The 17,913-nt window shown below is 40.2% G+C and overlaps 2 protein-coding genes across 2 annotated transcripts in view; one reads left to right on the top strand and one right to left on the bottom strand.

The window, feature by feature from the left end:
• Positions 1 to 331: 331 nt before the first annotated feature.
• On the top strand, positions 332 to 4,572 carry LOC135086998 (nondiscriminating glutamyl-tRNA synthetase EARS2, mitochondrial). The gene is made up of 6 exons (XM_063981858.1): positions 332 to 777; positions 1,064 to 1,259; positions 1,824 to 2,038; positions 2,580 to 2,695; positions 3,001 to 3,110; positions 4,001 to 4,572. The coding sequence occupies exons 1-6, from the start codon at positions 437 to 439 to the stop codon at positions 4,535 to 4,537; spliced, it is 1,515 nt and encodes a 504-aa protein (XP_063837928.1). The 5' UTR covers positions 332 to 436; the 3' UTR covers positions 4,538 to 4,572.
• Positions 4,573 to 10,946: 6,374 nt separating this feature from the next.
• LOC135079036 (diacylglycerol kinase delta) overlaps positions 10,947 to 17,913 on the bottom strand; it is a 192,763-nt gene continuing 185,796 nt past the window's right edge. Inside the window, exons 20-24 of the mRNA XM_063973669.1 lie at positions 17,580 to 17,692; positions 15,495 to 15,589; positions 14,897 to 15,052; positions 13,402 to 13,533; positions 10,947 to 12,048 (exon numbers count right to left, since the gene is read on the bottom strand). Coding sequence (XP_063829739.1) covers positions 11,770 to 12,048; positions 13,402 to 13,533; positions 14,897 to 15,052; positions 15,495 to 15,589; positions 17,580 to 17,692 — 775 coding nt within the window. The 3' untranslated portion in view covers positions 10,947 to 11,769. The remainder of the gene's footprint in view (positions 12,049 to 13,401; positions 13,534 to 14,896; positions 15,053 to 15,494; positions 15,590 to 17,579; positions 17,693 to 17,913) is intronic.

The raw sequence follows: 17,913 nt of genomic DNA on the forward strand, positions 1-17,913 counted from the left end.
AATATCAACATAAAAAATAACTTGTTATTTCTTATTGATTCACTTTAAATAATAAAATTCTTCATTATTTATTACTATTTTCAATCGATGAGAATTTTTATTTCTATTCGTCTATTTCACAAAATTCAACAATAAATTTTTGAAGTTCTCGAACAGCCCCCCTAGACAAAACGCACTTTTTGATCGAATCGAAAATCGAATCCGTCAAAACTCCATACAAAAAAGGGGCTTTTCGACCACTTATCGACTGGTTTGCGATTATAATTTGCACTTTGTCTAGACCCACTGAAGATCCTCTTCTCAGTTGTCATTATGACAATCAGCGATCAGCTGTTTATTGTTGTGGTGAATTTTAACCTCAAAGTCCATATTCATAAATGAAAATCTTTTTATATAACCGGATATCAATGTAAATATGAGTTGCTAGTGTCTGAAAATGAATTCTGTCTTGAATAATCGTGTCCTGCCTGTGTCGATAGTGAATTTATGTCGTACTTTTAAGACCAAAGTACCTCGGGTGAGATTCGCCCCTAGTCCTACGGGATATCTCCATTTAGGTGGTCTGAGGACCGCTTTGTACAATTATTTATTTGCTAAGTCTCGTAATGGTTCGTTTATACTTAGAATCGAAGATACCGATCAGACGAGGAAAGTGGAAGGCTCGGTGAAAGCGTTATTGAAAGATCTGAAGTGGGCAGGGATTGAGTGCCACGAAGGTCCTGGGATCGGTGGCAAATACGGTCCGTACGTGCAGAGCGAAAGACTTCCAATATACCAGTAAATATCACTAGTAAATATAATTCATAATTATGATAAATTAATTTTAGAATAACAAGTTACTTTCTAGACATAAACACAAGTTATAGACATAATAAGAGATACGAGTGCAAGTTAAAAATAAAAACATGTTTGTAGGAATAAATTTAATTACCTATCATCAAACTTTTTTTAGATGGTGATAATTTTTATTACCTACTCTAAAAACCTGAGTAAAGCTGATTTTCAATAGCTGAGAAGAATTTTCAAGAAATGTGAATCATTTTGAAAATATGTTATCTTTCAGAGAACACATTTCCAAACTGCTAGAGAATGGTTCAGCGTACAAATGCTTCTGTACCGAGCGGCGGCTCAACTTGCTCAGGAGAGATGCCGTGAGATCCCAGCGTATACCAAAGTACGACAATCGGTGTCGCAGTCTGTCTGAAGAGGACATCAGTGAAAAGATCGGGGCTGGCTCTCCTTATTGTATTAGATTTAAGGTAAACTATAAACCCAAAATTGTTTTACCTGGCTTTTATATTTACACCCTATAAACCAGGGGTGGGAAGAGTAGGGGTTGGTGACAAATGTATTCTACTCTGCCGTCACCACACGGCTTCTTCCCGCGGGTGTCGTAAGAGGCGACTTAGGGACTACACATCAAACAGAGAATGGGCAGCAGCGCTCTCTGAAAAACATCAGTCTTTTAAACTGCGATCTCCAACCCGCCTGCCAAGCGTGGAGATTATGGCAAAACCCTCCACTATAGTGGAGGAGGCTCATAGTCCAGCAGTGGACTGTAAAGGGCTGTTGTTGAAACCAGGGGTGACCAACTTGATTAGACATAAGATCTACTGTTTATTAACGAAACCCTGGGCGATCTAACACTTACATACTTCTTGAAATCTTAAATGGAACAGCATAGTTTAGTACACAATCATGTATAGTATTTTTTGCCTTGCTATGATCGATCGAATTTATCATCTTTTTATCAACTATGGTATGTCAAGCTAAATACAGTCACATCATTGTGGTCTTATGTCTTTACTTACATACATTTCCAGCTTTCTTCAGACTGCTCAGCATTCGAAGACCTGATCTTCGGCGGGATAGCGTACGACGTATCCTTGAACGAAGGTGACCCAGTCTTGATGAAGAGTGACGGCTACCCCACGTATCACTTCGCCAATGTGGTGGATGACCACCTCATGGACGTCACACATGTGTTAAGAGGCGTGGAGTGGCAGATATCCACTACGAAGCACCTTCTGATCTATAAGTTTGTATTTTTCTATCTGGTACTAGATATATATTAGATACCTAAAGCCCGGTCTGTGAGCACTAGAATTTTGTCCAATAACCCCTAGCTACCCATCCTTATCGCTCGCGCGCAATTATATTGCTGTCGCGACGGGCGCCCGCAGTGAGTGTGCGAGCGCGATAGCAACATAATTACGCGCGAGCGATAAGGATGGGTAGCTTGGGGTCATTGGACAAAATTCTACGTGCTCACAGACCAGACTATAGTTAAGATAGTCTTTATTTCACACCACATAAAACAGCACTACAAGTCCGAAACAGTAACAGTTAAGACCAAATAATAGGTACAAATATTACTAAAGTCTATTATTTATCATATTAAAACATTAAAATACAATTTGTTACTGAGCTTGCTTTCCATTTAACTACCCACCACGGAATTGGGTATTTACAATACTTTGACACTTTATAAAATAATGTAAGTAGTACGCGAATAATAAGTTAATTTGATGTTGTATGTTTGAATACCTATACACTAACATTTTAAATGAAACTTTCAGAGCATTTGGATGGACGCCGCCGCAGTTTGGGCATCTCCCTTTGATCGTGAATGCAGACGGTACCAAACTGAGCAAGAGGCAGAGTGACGTGAAAGTAGAAGACTACAGAAATAATGGTAGGTCATACTAACCTTATCATGACTCCTTTAAACATTTAAATTAAGCCCTCATGGTCGTATAAAGCGACTATGAGACAAATATGCGAACATCAGGTCTCCCTACCCACCTACAAGATTAAATCTTTTAATTGCCTCTGATAAATTAAAGGGTTATGTCATGCTCCTGCAGTGTATGCTAAATTACTTGGTGGTAATGATGAAATTAGAACAAGCAGCGAAATTGAATAATAACATGACAAGAATCTAAGGTGACCAATCGTTTAGTTTTTCGAGCAAAGCTCAGTTAATTTCGGACGTTTTAGGGATATTCCCTTTGGCGCTGGTGAACTACATCACGCTGTCCGGAGGAGGTTTCGACCACGTGCCGGGCGCCGGCGTCCGGCTGAAGTCAATGGACGAGCTTGCTGAAGAGGTAAACGCAATATTATTGTAATCAATCGAGTTTCACAACCCGATCGAGCTAATGAGGGCTATCGTTTTTATACTTAACAGTTGGCACCCCTGGCGATTGACAGGACCTTACTCTACAGTGGCGCCATCTTGATGAGTGCAAATACGATAGTCCGGCAAATGCACAAGCCGTGCGAGCCAACAAAAAAAAATACGATAGTCCTCCTACCACTTTCGCGCTCACCAGTTGGTGCCACTGTCTTCGCTACTAGCAAGTGACAGGACCTTACTCTACAGTGGCGCTAACTGGTGAGCGCTAAAACGATAGCCCTCATTGCGGTCTACTTTGATCACCCAGGTCATCTTATCCATGGGTGATCAAAGGACACCAAATTGTCGCTTCGAGTCCACTTTGATCACCTGGGTGATCAAAGCCAGGTGATCAAAGTGGAATAGACTTTAATTGCGCACCTCGCTAGAATGTGACTCTCCTTCGCACTCACCGGCGCACCTCGTCACTCGGCACCGTCCGTACCAAAGTGGCGATGTGACGTCACGGCTGCCGGTAACTCGATAGGGCTGTATTTTTGCGACTCATGCCCGTTTTCACCATTAAACCCTAATTTTTAAGAGACCTCTATGGTTACAAAACAAATAACAGGAATTTTGTTTACATAGGGGTCACTTAAAAATTAGGGATTGATGGTGAAAACGGGCATAAGTCCAACGAATCGATCAAGACCCAATCTTACCAATTCAAATTAAACTCCAAACGAATTTTAATGTTTATTGTCAATTTTAAATGGCATGGGATGCTTATGGCTAAGGTCGCCTTATTCGCGACCAGAAACGCTAGAAACGTAATATTTTGAGATTTAATTGTCTGTGAATATTTATTTCGTTTGTTCTCAGTTCCAAATCGACAGGATATCCTCGCACCCCAGTCGTCTCAACCCAGACCTCCTTCAAGAATGCAACAGGCTCGAGATCAGGCGGCAACTACAAGACGACCAGCTCTCCCAAACATTGGTGGCCAAGCTCCAGGATTTGATCAAACACACCTACCCCTCACAGACCTTAGACATTGAGAAAGAACACATAAAAACTGTGTTGAATTGGGCTGTGGCTAGGATATCAAAGATTGAAGATTTAGTGTCTTCCAAATTCGGCTTTCTTTGGATTCTTCCTTCAAATAACCAAATGGATATCGACAAAGATTTGTTACATCGTTTAGTTGAATACCTCGAAACGCAAGAGGTGTTTGAAGAACCCATTTTGAAGGATAAGCTCAGAGAGTTTTCTAAGAACAACAATATAAAGTTTCCGGAGTTGATGAAGATATTGCGGTCGGTGTTAAGTGGACTAAGCGAAGGGCCGGGAGTGGCCGAAATGATGCACTTGTTAGGGAAAAGTCAGTCGTTGGAAAGAATAAAGGCGGTTGTGCGGTAAGACGTTTGTTTTATTTTATATGCTCGCACACTCACTGCGGGCGCCCGTCGCACAGTCGCGACAGCAACATAATTACGCGCGAGCGATAGGGATGGGTAGCTTGGGGTCATTGAACGGGATTCTACGTGCTCACGGACCAGGCTTTACAACCATATTAAGGTCTATTCCACTTTGATCACCTGGCTTTGATCGCCCAGTTGATCAAGGTGGACTTCCAGCGACAATTTGTGTCCTTTGATCACCCAAGGATAATATGACCTGGGTGATCAAAGCCAGGATCGTATATTACAGGTGATCAGTGGAATAGACCTTTAGTAGGGGGAACCGAGGAAATATTTTAAAATTCTAGTAAAGTACAAACGGTATGTTTTACAATGACTGTTTTACGTAGGTACTCCATTATCTTCACTTATGTCTAAACCTTGTTTGAGAACGTATGTTAGGGTAGTTTTGTCTCTTCTACACTATTCCTTTTGGAGCATACCTATGAAATAAAATCCAGAAAGTATGAGTAACAGTATAATTTATTGAATTCTCAAATATAAATACCGAGAGGAAATATCAGAATCGTATATTATATTGTAATATCAATGGGCACCGCCCTCCATAGTAAAGTTATACCAACACTCGACGATAAAAACTGGTTCTTTATTCTGTGGTGACACATCAATAAGTCTATAATTACAGTACAGGCATCTCTTTTAGATTAATTATGAACAATTTAATCAGGATTCGTGAATATTATGAGGATTTAAAAGCCTATTTTTCACCAAATAGGTGCGCATAATTTTATAAAGAGACCAGTCGTATAGAGATTACTTAACGATTTATGCAATTTTGTGAATTGAAACTCGAATGCATAAAGAATACGGCTCCAGAAATGTGTTGCCAGCTGACTTATTGATGTGTCCCACTGCCATAAAATATAATTCACACTCAAACAAACATTTAAATTCCATCACATTTTTACGAATAGTTGGACTTAATATAAAAATTAATAACTTAAATAAAATTGAGCAAAATACATTCAAAATAAACGTTTTATAACTTTAAGAAATAAGAGAAAGTAGCGATGACTCTGACAAACTTCTCATGATTTTTTAATATTCATCGTTAATTTTTTAATTTTAATTCGAATCCTGAATCGATACAATCACTGCAATGTTGTAACTCAAAAAAAAAAATCTCAAACCGCCAGCGGCTCGAGATATAATGCTCAAAACGTGCATAAAATCGTCGTCAGAGTTACTCAAACAGAATAGCATAAACAATATAATTAGCTCTTTCCTACGAGCACAACTAAAACAATCACTTTTTATTTTCAAAATGCATCAATTACGAACGTATTGAAACTAACTCTAACACAATTTAATTCGAATCTCACAACTTGTGCCAGGAACATCACGATAATTAATGACTAGAAAAACTAAAATTATCAACTCTTCATTGTATAGAAATGGCCGATAAAATACAATGATTTGTTTTAGTCTTAAAGCCTCTCACTTTTTGTAATAAGGCCTTAAATCTTTGCAGCTTTTTGTTGGAATTAACACAAGCGGATTCTTTTCACAAATTGTTCGTTCATCCAGCTAAGTTTTAGGTCATTTCAGATCACATTAAAATCGTGTCATCATTGGTCTAGTGGTTACAGAGTTTAGACTCTCTCGATATCGGTCTTAGGTTCGATAATAAATAGGTACTACGGTACTCGTATACAGTTAGGTCGGTATTTCAGCTATCGGCCATTTTAATACAATAGACAGAGCATCACAAACAACATCTAAGTAGAAAATCGAAGTGAATTATCGATGCTTATTGCTTAGGTGTTCACAAACAGGACCGGACCTAGGGGCAAGCGATTCGTAGCTTTAAAAATATTTTAAAACAGATATCATACTTATCTTTACAAACAGATGCTAGTCCATCGAAATATTCTCTATCTTATTACACTTCGCTTTTTGCATCGGTATGAAAAATAGTTTTTCTGGTACTTAAATGCCAGCTTTTTGTTTGGTAAGTGGCATTTTCTGGGACTAAATTAGTTTAAAAAACTGTTTTATATAAGGAGATCGTTTGATAAACCTCTTTGTTACAATATAGCAAGAACTTTCACCGATACTTCCCTGGAACCGGTCCCGCTCACAAAGTGTACCAACCAGGCAGCGTCATCAACATACTTAAACATATTGATATGATTAAATTTACAAGAAAAATGCATTAAATACAACAATAATAATAATCGATTTTCAGATATACATAATCCAAATTCTATTCGAAAGGATATCACACTAATTAATATTATTCCTTAACATCAATCCAAACGATGTAAAAAACAGTTCGACACACCGAATCACACCAGTTGTAAAATTCCATAAGATTTTATAATAAATAACACAACACTTAATAAGTATTCGAAAAATCAGCGTAAAACATCTTCAAGAAATAACTCCCTTACTAAACCACGTCAATCTCTTCAATAGTTTGATGTTTAACTTTCAATCAATAACAGCAAATAGATGTTGATTTTTCTTTTCAATCTAAATACGTCATCTTTTGTACGAAAGCCTCTAATGATTTCTGTAATGTCCTGCGCTTATTCTTATAGCGCAAGTACACTATTCGGGAAATTGGCCAAGACGTAATAGTGTGAACAACATCTCGGTCACTTTCTCCTTCCCCCATCCGTGCGTCGCCCATACTTCGGTGTGCGACGGGCTAGCACTTCAGGCTAGTGTACTTGCGCCATTATAGTAAGGGAGAGCAACAGCACGTAAGAGACTAAAATCACATTTGTAGGCATCGAATGGAAAAGTCACGCCTAATATGAGTGAAATCATTCAGGATTGTTTTTCAAAGTAGTTTGAGATGAGCTATACACTTCTCATGTATTAAACTTAACAATTAATTGCTGTCATTGATCGAATAATTTAACACACAGAAAATGAGTCATACAAGAATATCTACGCTTCGAATAATATAGATTACAATGTCCAATATAAAGTACTTTTAATTATTTATTTATAATAAAATAGTCCTAAGTCATCTAAGGCAATAATGTGCCGTGGGTCCGGCAGAAATATTTTATTTTAATTCATATAATTAGATCGAACATTCACGAGTTATTCTAATATAAATGCTCATATAAATATAAGTTTAGACACACGCAATCGTCGCACAATACACCAATAGAACGGTTAGCACGGTAGTGATATAAAAACATCTATAAGGCAGATCCGTAAAGGAGAACCGACTGCGTTGGTGAGTTTCAAACATTTTGTAACATTTCGAAACTTAATGTACCAAAAAAAGAGTAAAGTACCTATAGCTGTTTCTGTCTTTTGTTCTTGTTGAAAAAGGACAGCATTAGTAAACTTATTAGATGCTCTACCATTTACAAAAATACGGGGTCAAAGATTAGTTCGTGATGAAAACGCAACTTTTATACCTACACCATGTGTAATGTTGAGAGACTCTCAACACATTGCACCAAAAAATTATAATCAAAGTGGTCAGAACCAACGCAGTCGTCATACGTTACCTAAAGATTAAATACAACAAAATACAAGAGATCACATTTCATAGAGTCGTTTCACATCGAAACTTTCTTTGTCACACACACATAATATAGAATAGACGATGATGAAATTGCTTGTTATTATTTAGAATATTGAATTGAGATTAATGCCCGATTTCACCATCAATCCCTAATTTTTAAGTGGCCTCTATGGTAACAAATAACAGGAATTTTGTTTTCATAGGGGTCACTTAAAAATAAGGGATTGATGGTGAAAACGGGCATAAGACACCTAATTTAATGACTGCCTACATCATATTTGAGTACTATATTACTGCAATAAATCTAATCTTCGCATGTCCGAATGTAATATTTTATAATTAAATGTATTCTACTACAACTCCAGAACAGTAATAAGTATAATTTATTCAGGCGGAGAATATATTTATTTTTAATGTAGAATAAATAATTATCACTAGTACAGGTAGGTATATTACTATGCTTCTTACTATGTCTGCGCTATTGTTTTAACATTTTAATTCCTGTATAATTTGTAGAGATGAGTGCTATTTAATATTTTAACACTTGATTATTAAATCATTACACAGGAAAACAATTTGTGCATCAAATGAGTACACGGGCTAGTTAAACCGATTAATATTTGCATGCAATCACATATTTCTATTAAAATCTAATTGTATACGAAAAAAATGCCTATGTTTTTATTATATTGTACAGAAAAAAAGTTTTAAATCGATTGAAAAAAAAAATTTGTTGTATTTTACGTAATAACTAACAATCGTATGGTTGTTCTATAAAATTGTTGTGCATCTATTAATTGGAGTGCTGTCTAATAATATTTGGTATTTAAAAAAATGTCGCTAACCACAGTATGTACGATTAGTTACTATTACATCTGTTGGTATAAGAAACAAAAATACGGAATCAATAGCTATGTGTCCACAAGTAAATAATTTAATATTTACTAAAATTAAGTTTCCACAACTTGGGGGAGACCTTTGTCCAGCAGTGGACGTCATTTGGCTGAAACGAACGAAAATTAAGTTGCATGCAGTATTTTCCATTAAGATCGTAGGAGAATCAAGCTTATTTTTAAACCAGTAATATTTATACGTACATTCATGGACACATGGCTTAAAAAACAATAAATGTAAGCCTAGGTGCAGACCACCGATTTTTAGTTGGCCGATAGTTGGGCCCGATTCGTATGAAGAATCGGCAGATACCAAATCGGTGTAATGTGCGCACTTTCATACATCTCCATACTGATCAACAGCCCGATCAACTATCCGCCAACTAAAAATCGGCGGTCTGCGCCTAGGCTTAGGTACATATTAAACAACGGACTTATTTCGTTGTTTCATGGATTTCTGAAAAACACGTCAAATTCAATATTGAAGGCAATTTGGCAGCTTGTGACGTCGAAATATCAATAGTGACGACATAATGCTAGTCTTAACAATTTCTTTATTCGCCACAATAAGGGTTTATAAAAGTAATATGGTAAATACAATGTAGGAAGGTGAAAAATACAGTGTCCCAAACTTATCATGTTAAGACTCAATGAAAAATAGATCAATCTGACAATATTCATGATTCATAATATACTTGAGTCAGTAATGATAAGTTAATGACACTGTAGGGTGTATATTGAAAGTGCTAATAAATTCGTCCAGTGTGTTCCCATGAGAATTAAAAATATCAGGAATTAGCGTTGAGAATGGGATTTTAATAACAATGTTATGTGTTGTCGAAAATATGTTGATTTTACAAAATTCGACGACATTAAAGTTTTCCCAGCACTATTTTATTCCGTATGAGAGAGACAACACTCTTTTTTCATTGCGTTGCTTCTTTCACCAACCCGTCTACAGAATTCGTAGTCCGTAGCATTGGCTAGGCTACGAACCGAAGTGTGCGTAGCTGTTACGAACTCGTAGCAATCCGTAGCTGTACTACGATGCTACGAGATACGCTACAGTTATTTCATTATGTAATTTATCTATGTAGACTTTAGTTATTTATATTTTATTTATGTGTGCGTAGAATCACATTTATGATATTTATTTATATCTTTACTGCCGTATGTACTGTAATTTTATTAATTTTAATTACTTGAAATGCCTGATATTTCATTCGTACTGAGCAGGCATTTTGTATTATATGTTTGTACTTCTTAGTGGTATTCGTTTATTTCTTTTAAGCTTCTTAGCCAATGATATTGAAAAAAATATCTTTATGGCAATAAATAGTGGAAAGATAGTAGTTAGTAATATTATACAGGAACATAGCAAAGGAGAGGTAGAAACTTCGATGTTCAAGAGTTAAACGAAAATATAGTTTCGGATTAGAAGATATAGCAAAAAGTAGTATAGTCCAATAGTATAATATCGTTGGGTAGGCTTCATTGTAATTTCATCCTTGCTGCACTAGACATATGGTCCATTTTTGGTTAACAACAGCTGTTAATCTTTCTTTTCTCAGTCTTTTTGTTTACCAAAACATGTAGAAATATATCTACAATATTATTTTGGTATGAACCATACGGTATTCATCAATTTAGGAATAATAGGTCAGTTTTAATAATTGCCTTAAAATTACATTTTAGACTAATGACGTAGATATTGTGCCTCTTCCTTCCACACTCCCTTAATCGCGTAAGAGCGACTGAGAGGCATAATCTCGCACCATAATTTTAAATGTTGGCGTATTTAGAGCCTTGTCATTTTAAATCCAATATTTGATGATGATAATGATAATGTTATTCATGGATCAGTAAATATATTATTTAGCTATTTAAGATACATTTATCGATTAAAACAGAGTCAATATTTTTACAATCTTTTTTATTAAATGAGCTACGACATAAAATGCGAGCTGACAAGGCTCTAACTGTTAAATCTATATAAATTATGCGATAAGTCGTTTATTTTTAAAATGTATAACGAAGATTTCTTTGGTAATAGAACTTACCTGTAAAACTGACCCTAAACTTAATCTTATTAATTTCTTTCCTTATTTAACTATTAAGAATCGTATAATTTCATACATATTTTTTATAATCCTTGTAGTTTCATATTGTTTAACAAATATGGAGAAGTTCAAAATAATATCTTATTGGCTAAAATTGTATTCTTACGGTCGCGACTTACCTTCCCTAAAATTAATATTGCTATAATTCTAGACTATATCATTAAAATATAGCTTTAAATATGCAAATTAAGTATTATATTATCTTTGGTAGGTACTACGCTATGTATTTGGAGACAACACATTTGTCATTATCAAATGATTAAGTAGGTAATATTATTGTTAAATAGCAAGACTTATCTAAATATTAAAGTATTTTGTCTCAAAAAGACTCACACGTACTTTAACACTATATCAAGGGCATACAGATTGCTTATGTGTGTTTTAAGTATCTAAAAACTACCTATTTCATAAGAAGAAGACATACGAATGATACAGCATTGGGCTTTTAAACAGAACGCCTTTGCTTGTCAAATTCTTAAAACGAATAAGTAGATATTGCTGAAAATACAATCGACAGTTCGACATAATCTAATTTATTTCAAAGCATCTGGCCGTAAAGAAACAATTGCCATTCTAGAAACCGCTAAAAAACAAAATCACATCGCGTCGCGACCGTCCGTTTCGTTTACCCGTGGCCATCTCCCTCGGAGTGGCCTCGCCGACGTCACTGTAGCTCCTTGACAGCTTGCAGTATCCTCTTCACGTGTCCCACCTTCGTGATGCCAAGATCCCTGAGATCTCTACGCGCCAATGAGAGGAGCTCGCGGCCCGTGACGTCATGTTTCGCGAACGCGTCAGAATATTCCCCTAGCTGTAAGGACTCTAGCCAGGTTTGGACCTCCTTGACGCCCCAGGATTTGACCTGAGCAGCGGTCGATGACCCCTGCGGTCCTTCGGAGACGCTGCGGCGGCCGCGCAGCCAGCGACCGGACTTTTTCTGGACCTTGGGTCGGGGAGGTTTAGGTGAGAGAGGTTTTACTCGATAATGCTACTGGTCTATGGTTGAAGCGGGTGATAGACGCTAAGGGTGGATGGGGTAATGATGTGCTAGGTGCCACGTTATTGCTTTGTGCTTTATCTTACTGTAACTAATTATATTAACCATTTGAACACATTTTAATTCCTTAAAATTGCATAACATTAATATTGTTTATTTTCTTTATAATATTTTGTTAAGTAAAGAAAGATTTTTAGAAGATGTTATCGCGTAGGTAGAGTCTTAGAAAGACTGCTACCTAAAACTTTTTGCGCAGAACATGTTGAATGATTTTCATCGTGGCTTTATTTATAAGGATGAAGAATTCAGAAGTAGAGTCTAATGCCGTCAAGCGAGAGTCTCCTGTAGGCTCTACGGGAGCGAAGAGTCTGCGGGGTGAGGTGTGGAGGAACAAAGCAGAGGTTAGTCATCACAGCTAAATATAGTCGTAAGCGATTTTGAGAAACAACATTTATTATCATGGAGGTGCTTGGATAAAAATTGAAATAGTTTTATAAGTACTATTGTAAATGATCAGTGTATTTATTTAAACTAGAGATTCAACTAGCTAGCTAGACTATTGTGCAATGCTGTCATTCAATGTCAATTGACAGTAAAAGAGTCGTCGAAAGAGCTTGGCGTTCTTACAAGAACACCAACCAGCTCCTAACTAAGCGGCGATTGTATTTTGGCGACTAAATTATCGAACATGCCACCTAAATAAACACTTTATGAATATCCATGGCCCCCGTTACAAATTCTCGTGCATCAGATTGCAATAAGGTGAGTATAGACTAAAGCATTTCTATGTAATGTAACGTTCTTTGTGAATGGTACAATACAGGTAAAATGTATGACGTTTGGTTCGTGACAGGGTGTCACAACACAATAGACATTTCGTAGAGTAGTTCGTTGTTCTGTTACAAGTATATGCTATAGTCTATACTGACCTGTAGACGAACAGAAAAGATCCAATCCACAAAAATTCTAAAACTTTCTAATATACCAAAAAAGACTGTAGAACTATACAGGGTGTTACATATGTTAGGGCATCATGATTGTGTCAGAAGAAAATCTTTAAAGTTCGCGTCGCGGAAGGTGCGGTTTATTTGATGTTGAGTGTAGTTACCTCTGTCTGTAAATACGGCAAGAATGCAAAGTGACACCGTGTATATTTTCTACATCTTCAATTACAAAAATCTCATTGAAAAATATCATAAGATGAATTGGATCCTTCCTATGTAACTATCTAACTATGTACGTTTGACAATACGTCTCTGCGGGATTGGAACCCACGATAGCCTGCCAATAGACATTTACCTCGTCAGGGTGCAAGTAGGCGTGTCCTTCGCGCATCTCGACGCGTGCTAAATGCGCTCTAAGGGCCGATAGTGCGCCCGCGCCGCCCGGCCCCGAACACCCGGCTTCTACCAACTCGTGGCAGCTTTCCACCTGGAAATTGTGAAAGAAACTTCTCAGTCGTTAGTTCTAGTTCTCTTGATAGAGTGGTGGACGTTGTGAGTGGTGATTTGTTGTGGGCGGATGTTGCTCAAATAATATTGACAACAAGAAAAAAGGTCTCAGCCTGCATCTCAAGAAATGTCTTGAAATGCATCTCATCTCATAGAAAATAATGATCAGGCTAAAGGTGGAAGCGAGATATTTTGGTAGAGATGAAATTGAGTAGTTCCCGATCGCTGCCCAGCGGATCTGTAAACGAACTAAAGTCGCTGACATAGCCCGCCGCGACGGATTAGCAAGCTGAAGTAGCAATGGGCAGGGCAAATAAACTGACGGCATCTAGATTTTGAAATGGAAGCCATGTTTGTACCGACAAGCGTGGCACCCACAAGGTAGACAGATGACATTATAAAGGTTTCAGGACGACTGGATGTCGGCCTGCGTCCATCCGACCAATCTGGAAATCATTGGGGAAGGTTTACGTTCAGTAGTGGACTTCCTGTTACTACAACGATGATGATGATAAAGTCTTCAGTCCTTACCAGTGTTGTTATTGACTATTCCTACCTCTCGTTCCCACCACTGCAACTCCTGTGTAGCCAGGATCTACAGCTTGACCGCCACAAAAACACATCAGGTGCGATTGTGGTCAAATACCTGCCTTGTCATGCATAAAAATAAAAAAAAACCCAACCAATGAAGGTCAAGTTTGTCCCGGGGGAAAGTTAAACTGGCATTGGACTCGCAACGAAATTAATCAGAAGAACATAGGAGGAGTTCGAAATTAAGGTTCGACTTCCCTCCATTGCAAAGCGGACCAGTGTTGTTAGTAGCCGGTGCTGCGCCAGCACTACGTCGCTCAATACGCCCGTCTCGCTTTGACCAGCTTTTGGTTCTAAACGATCTAACGAACCTGTTTAAAGACCACTAAGGCCTCAGCCTCGAATTTAGCGGGCAGCGGGGCGGCGGCGGTAGCGGCGCGGAAGCGGCAGGATCTTATGCGTAAAATCAAATAGACCGGTTCTCGAAAACAGCGGCGCGGGAGCGGGCAACGAGCGGGCAGCGCACTCCTTCTTTTGCCCACAATAAATCGAGCGTTAGGAATAAATTTGAATCGAAATAAAATTGTCGCCGTTGTTCAGACATTTTGTTTGCGAATAAAAACAAATATCTCGACAACACAACCCCGAACACAACACTTCGCCGCTTGTTTCGAAAACGGGTCTGCGTTACCCGCCCCGCTCCCGCCCCGCTGCCGCTCCCGCGCCGCTGCCCGCTAAATTATAGGCTGAGGCCTAACAGGCTACGCTGACGCTCGAAAAGCGCTTCTATTAATCTACAGAGGAGTTCTCACCAGGGTTGCCAGTAGACGTCGCAGCTGCGGCGCGGGCAGTAGCTTTCCTTCGGCGTCCTGCAGAGCATCAGCTTGCGCCGCCACGCGCCGTGCCAGAGCCACGCCACTCGATACTCCACCAGAGACGCCCGTCTCGCTTATGCACGACAGTTTCACCTGTGAAAACAGTATTTATTGGCACCATAGAAAACTGCCAAATGCTAAAAAAAGTTGGGAGTCTGCTTCGCCATAGGTATTTCCTGTTTCGTTAAACGACTGAAAAAGTACCAGGGTTCAGAGGATATGTGTCGTCCATCTGACGCAAGCCTCACACAACCTAATGTGGGGTAGTCAGGATTTTACACCATAAAAATATTTTAATAAACATTAAAGGACACGCGTGTTCACGTCATCCAACACAGTGCACATGCGCGAGACAAGTTTTATGCCGAACACTTTATTTATTAGTTACTCAGAAGACTGCTTGTTGAGCAGCACCTTCTAACATGCTTGATGAGCATGTTGACGTCATCTAGCGGCGGCTGCCCGGCCAGCGCGTGCGCCTTCACTGCTGCTCGCGGTGACGTCACAGCAGAGCTACACAAGGCAGGGTACTGACGTGCTTGACGAACGTGTTGACGTCATCCAGCAGCGCCAGCAGCTGCGCGGCCTCGGCGGCGGACAGCGCGTGCGCCTTCACTACTGCTTGCTTCACTACAGACGTCACCGTCACGTCACCGTCACAGCAGAGCTAACACTAAAGGCTTCCACAAGTTCCACAGACCAAACGCGGGGCAGAAGCAGTGCGGGTCAGTTGCAGCGCGGCTGAGGCACACTGAAAGCAGCGCAGTTTCAAAGCAGTTGCAACGCGGGCGGTTGTCAAAAATTTAAATATTCGAAAACCGCTTTCAACGCGCTGTTACCGCCCTGCGTCCGGTGTGTCATGCTAATATGGCCGCCGCGGGCCCGCGTTCGCGCCGCTTCTGTCCCGCACCCGCGCCGCCTCGTTTGTCGTTCGGCAGTTGCAGTGCGGCGCGGTTGGAGCGCGGGCCCGCGTTCAAATTTGGTGTGACACACTTCAAAGAGTTTCTTGTATTACAACTTGCGCGGGCCCGCATTCAAACTGCGCTGCTACTGCCCCGCGTTTGGTCTGCGGAAGCCTTAAGGCAGGAGTACTGACGTGCTTGACGAGCGTGTTGACGTCATCGAGCAGCCGCGAGTAGTTGCGCGGTCTCGGCGGCGGACAGCGCGTGCGCGTTCACTGCTGCTCGCGGTGACGTCACAGCAGAGCTAACACTAAAGGCTTTCACAGACCAAACGCGGGGCAGAAGCAGTGCGGGTCAGTTGCAGCGCGGCTGAGGCACACTGAAAGCAGCGCAGTTTCAAAGCAGTTGCAACGCGGGCGGTTGTCAAAAATTTAAATATTCGAAAACCGCTTTCAACGCGCTGCTACCGCCCTGCGTTCGGTATGTCATGCTAATATAGCCGCCATAGAAATACAACAGCGCGGGCCCGCGTTCGCGCCGCTTCTGTCCCGCTCCCGCGCCGCCTCTTCTGTCGTTCGGCAGTTGCAGTGCGGCGCGGTTGGAGCGCGGGGCCGCGTTCAAATTTGGTGTGACACACTTCAAAGAGTTTCTTGTATTACAACTTGCGCGGGCCCGCATTCAAACTGCGCTGCTACTGCCCCGCGTTTGGTCTGCGGAAGCCTTAAGGCAGGAGTACTGACGTGCTTGACGAGCGTGTTGACGTCATCGAGCAGCGCGAGTAGTTGCGCGGCCTCGGCGGCGGACAGCGCGTGCGCCTTCACTGCTGCTCGCGGTGACGTCACAGCAGAGCTACACAAGGCAGGGTACTGACGTGCTTGACGAGCGTGTTGACGTCATCTAGCGGCGGCTGCCCGGCCAGCGCGTGCGCCTTCACTGCTGCTTGCGGTGACGTCACATCAGAGCTAACACATAAGGCAGGGTACCAAAAACTATATACTCACCCTACCTAGCATTTACATATTAGACACGTGTAAATTTGTCAAAAAATACCCAGAATTTTACAAAAAACGAGGAGACATCCACAGTTCGACAGTACATACAATTTTCGACATCGACAAAAACTAATAACACCTCCATCCCGCTTTGAACTGTACTCATCGGGTCCACTTTCCATGTCAATCAAAAATTTTAATAAGCTTCCAGTTTCGATAAAAAATACACCCAAAGAATCAACATTCGTAAAAAAACTTAAAGAACTCTTAATTTCCAAACACTATTATGCTTTAGGTGAGTATCTCAATGATAAATTATTAGGCTCTAACTTCTGATACATTTTTCGGTTGATCAAGGGTGGTCCTCCTCTCTCCTAATTGCCGTGCCCTACAGGTCCCATAATGTTCTAATTTTAAGTACGGACGACGGCACGTCAACGTAACCACTGTGGGTTCTTGTGCAGTTGTAATAGGGGCGAGTTTGCAACAAAAATTGGTAACCTGATATGCTGTCGTGTGTACATTTATTTTATTTATTTTTATTTTATCCACAACGAGGAAGCTCTTGGCCTGTATCTCACCTGATGGTAAGTGACGATCAGGCCGAAGGTGGAAGCGAGCTTCACCCGGAATCCTCAACCACGGAGGAACTGGCTATCTTACCTCCAACTCCCGGAACACAACATAATGGATGCAATAAAATATTGAGTATTGAGTATTGGGTACTGACGTGCTTGACGAGCGTGTTGACGTCATCGAGCAGCGCGAGCAACTGCGCGGCCTCGGCGGCGGACAGCGCGTGCGCCTTCACTGCTGCTCGCGGTGACGTCACAGCAGAGCTAACACACAAGGCAGGGTACCAAAAACAATATACTCACCCTACCTAGCATTTACATATTAGAGACGTGTAAATTTGTCAAAAAATACCCAGAATTTTACAAAAAACGAGAAGACATCGACAGTACATACAATTTACGACATCGACAAAAACTAATAACACCTCCATCCCACCTTGAACTGTACTCATCGGGTCCACTTTCCATGTCAATCAAAATTTTTA

Source organism: Ostrinia nubilalis, chromosome 2 (genome assembly GCF_963855985.1).
Source record: "Ostrinia nubilalis chromosome 2, ilOstNubi1.1, whole genome shotgun sequence".
Taxonomy (NCBI): domain Eukaryota; kingdom Metazoa; phylum Arthropoda; class Insecta; order Lepidoptera; family Crambidae; genus Ostrinia; species Ostrinia nubilalis.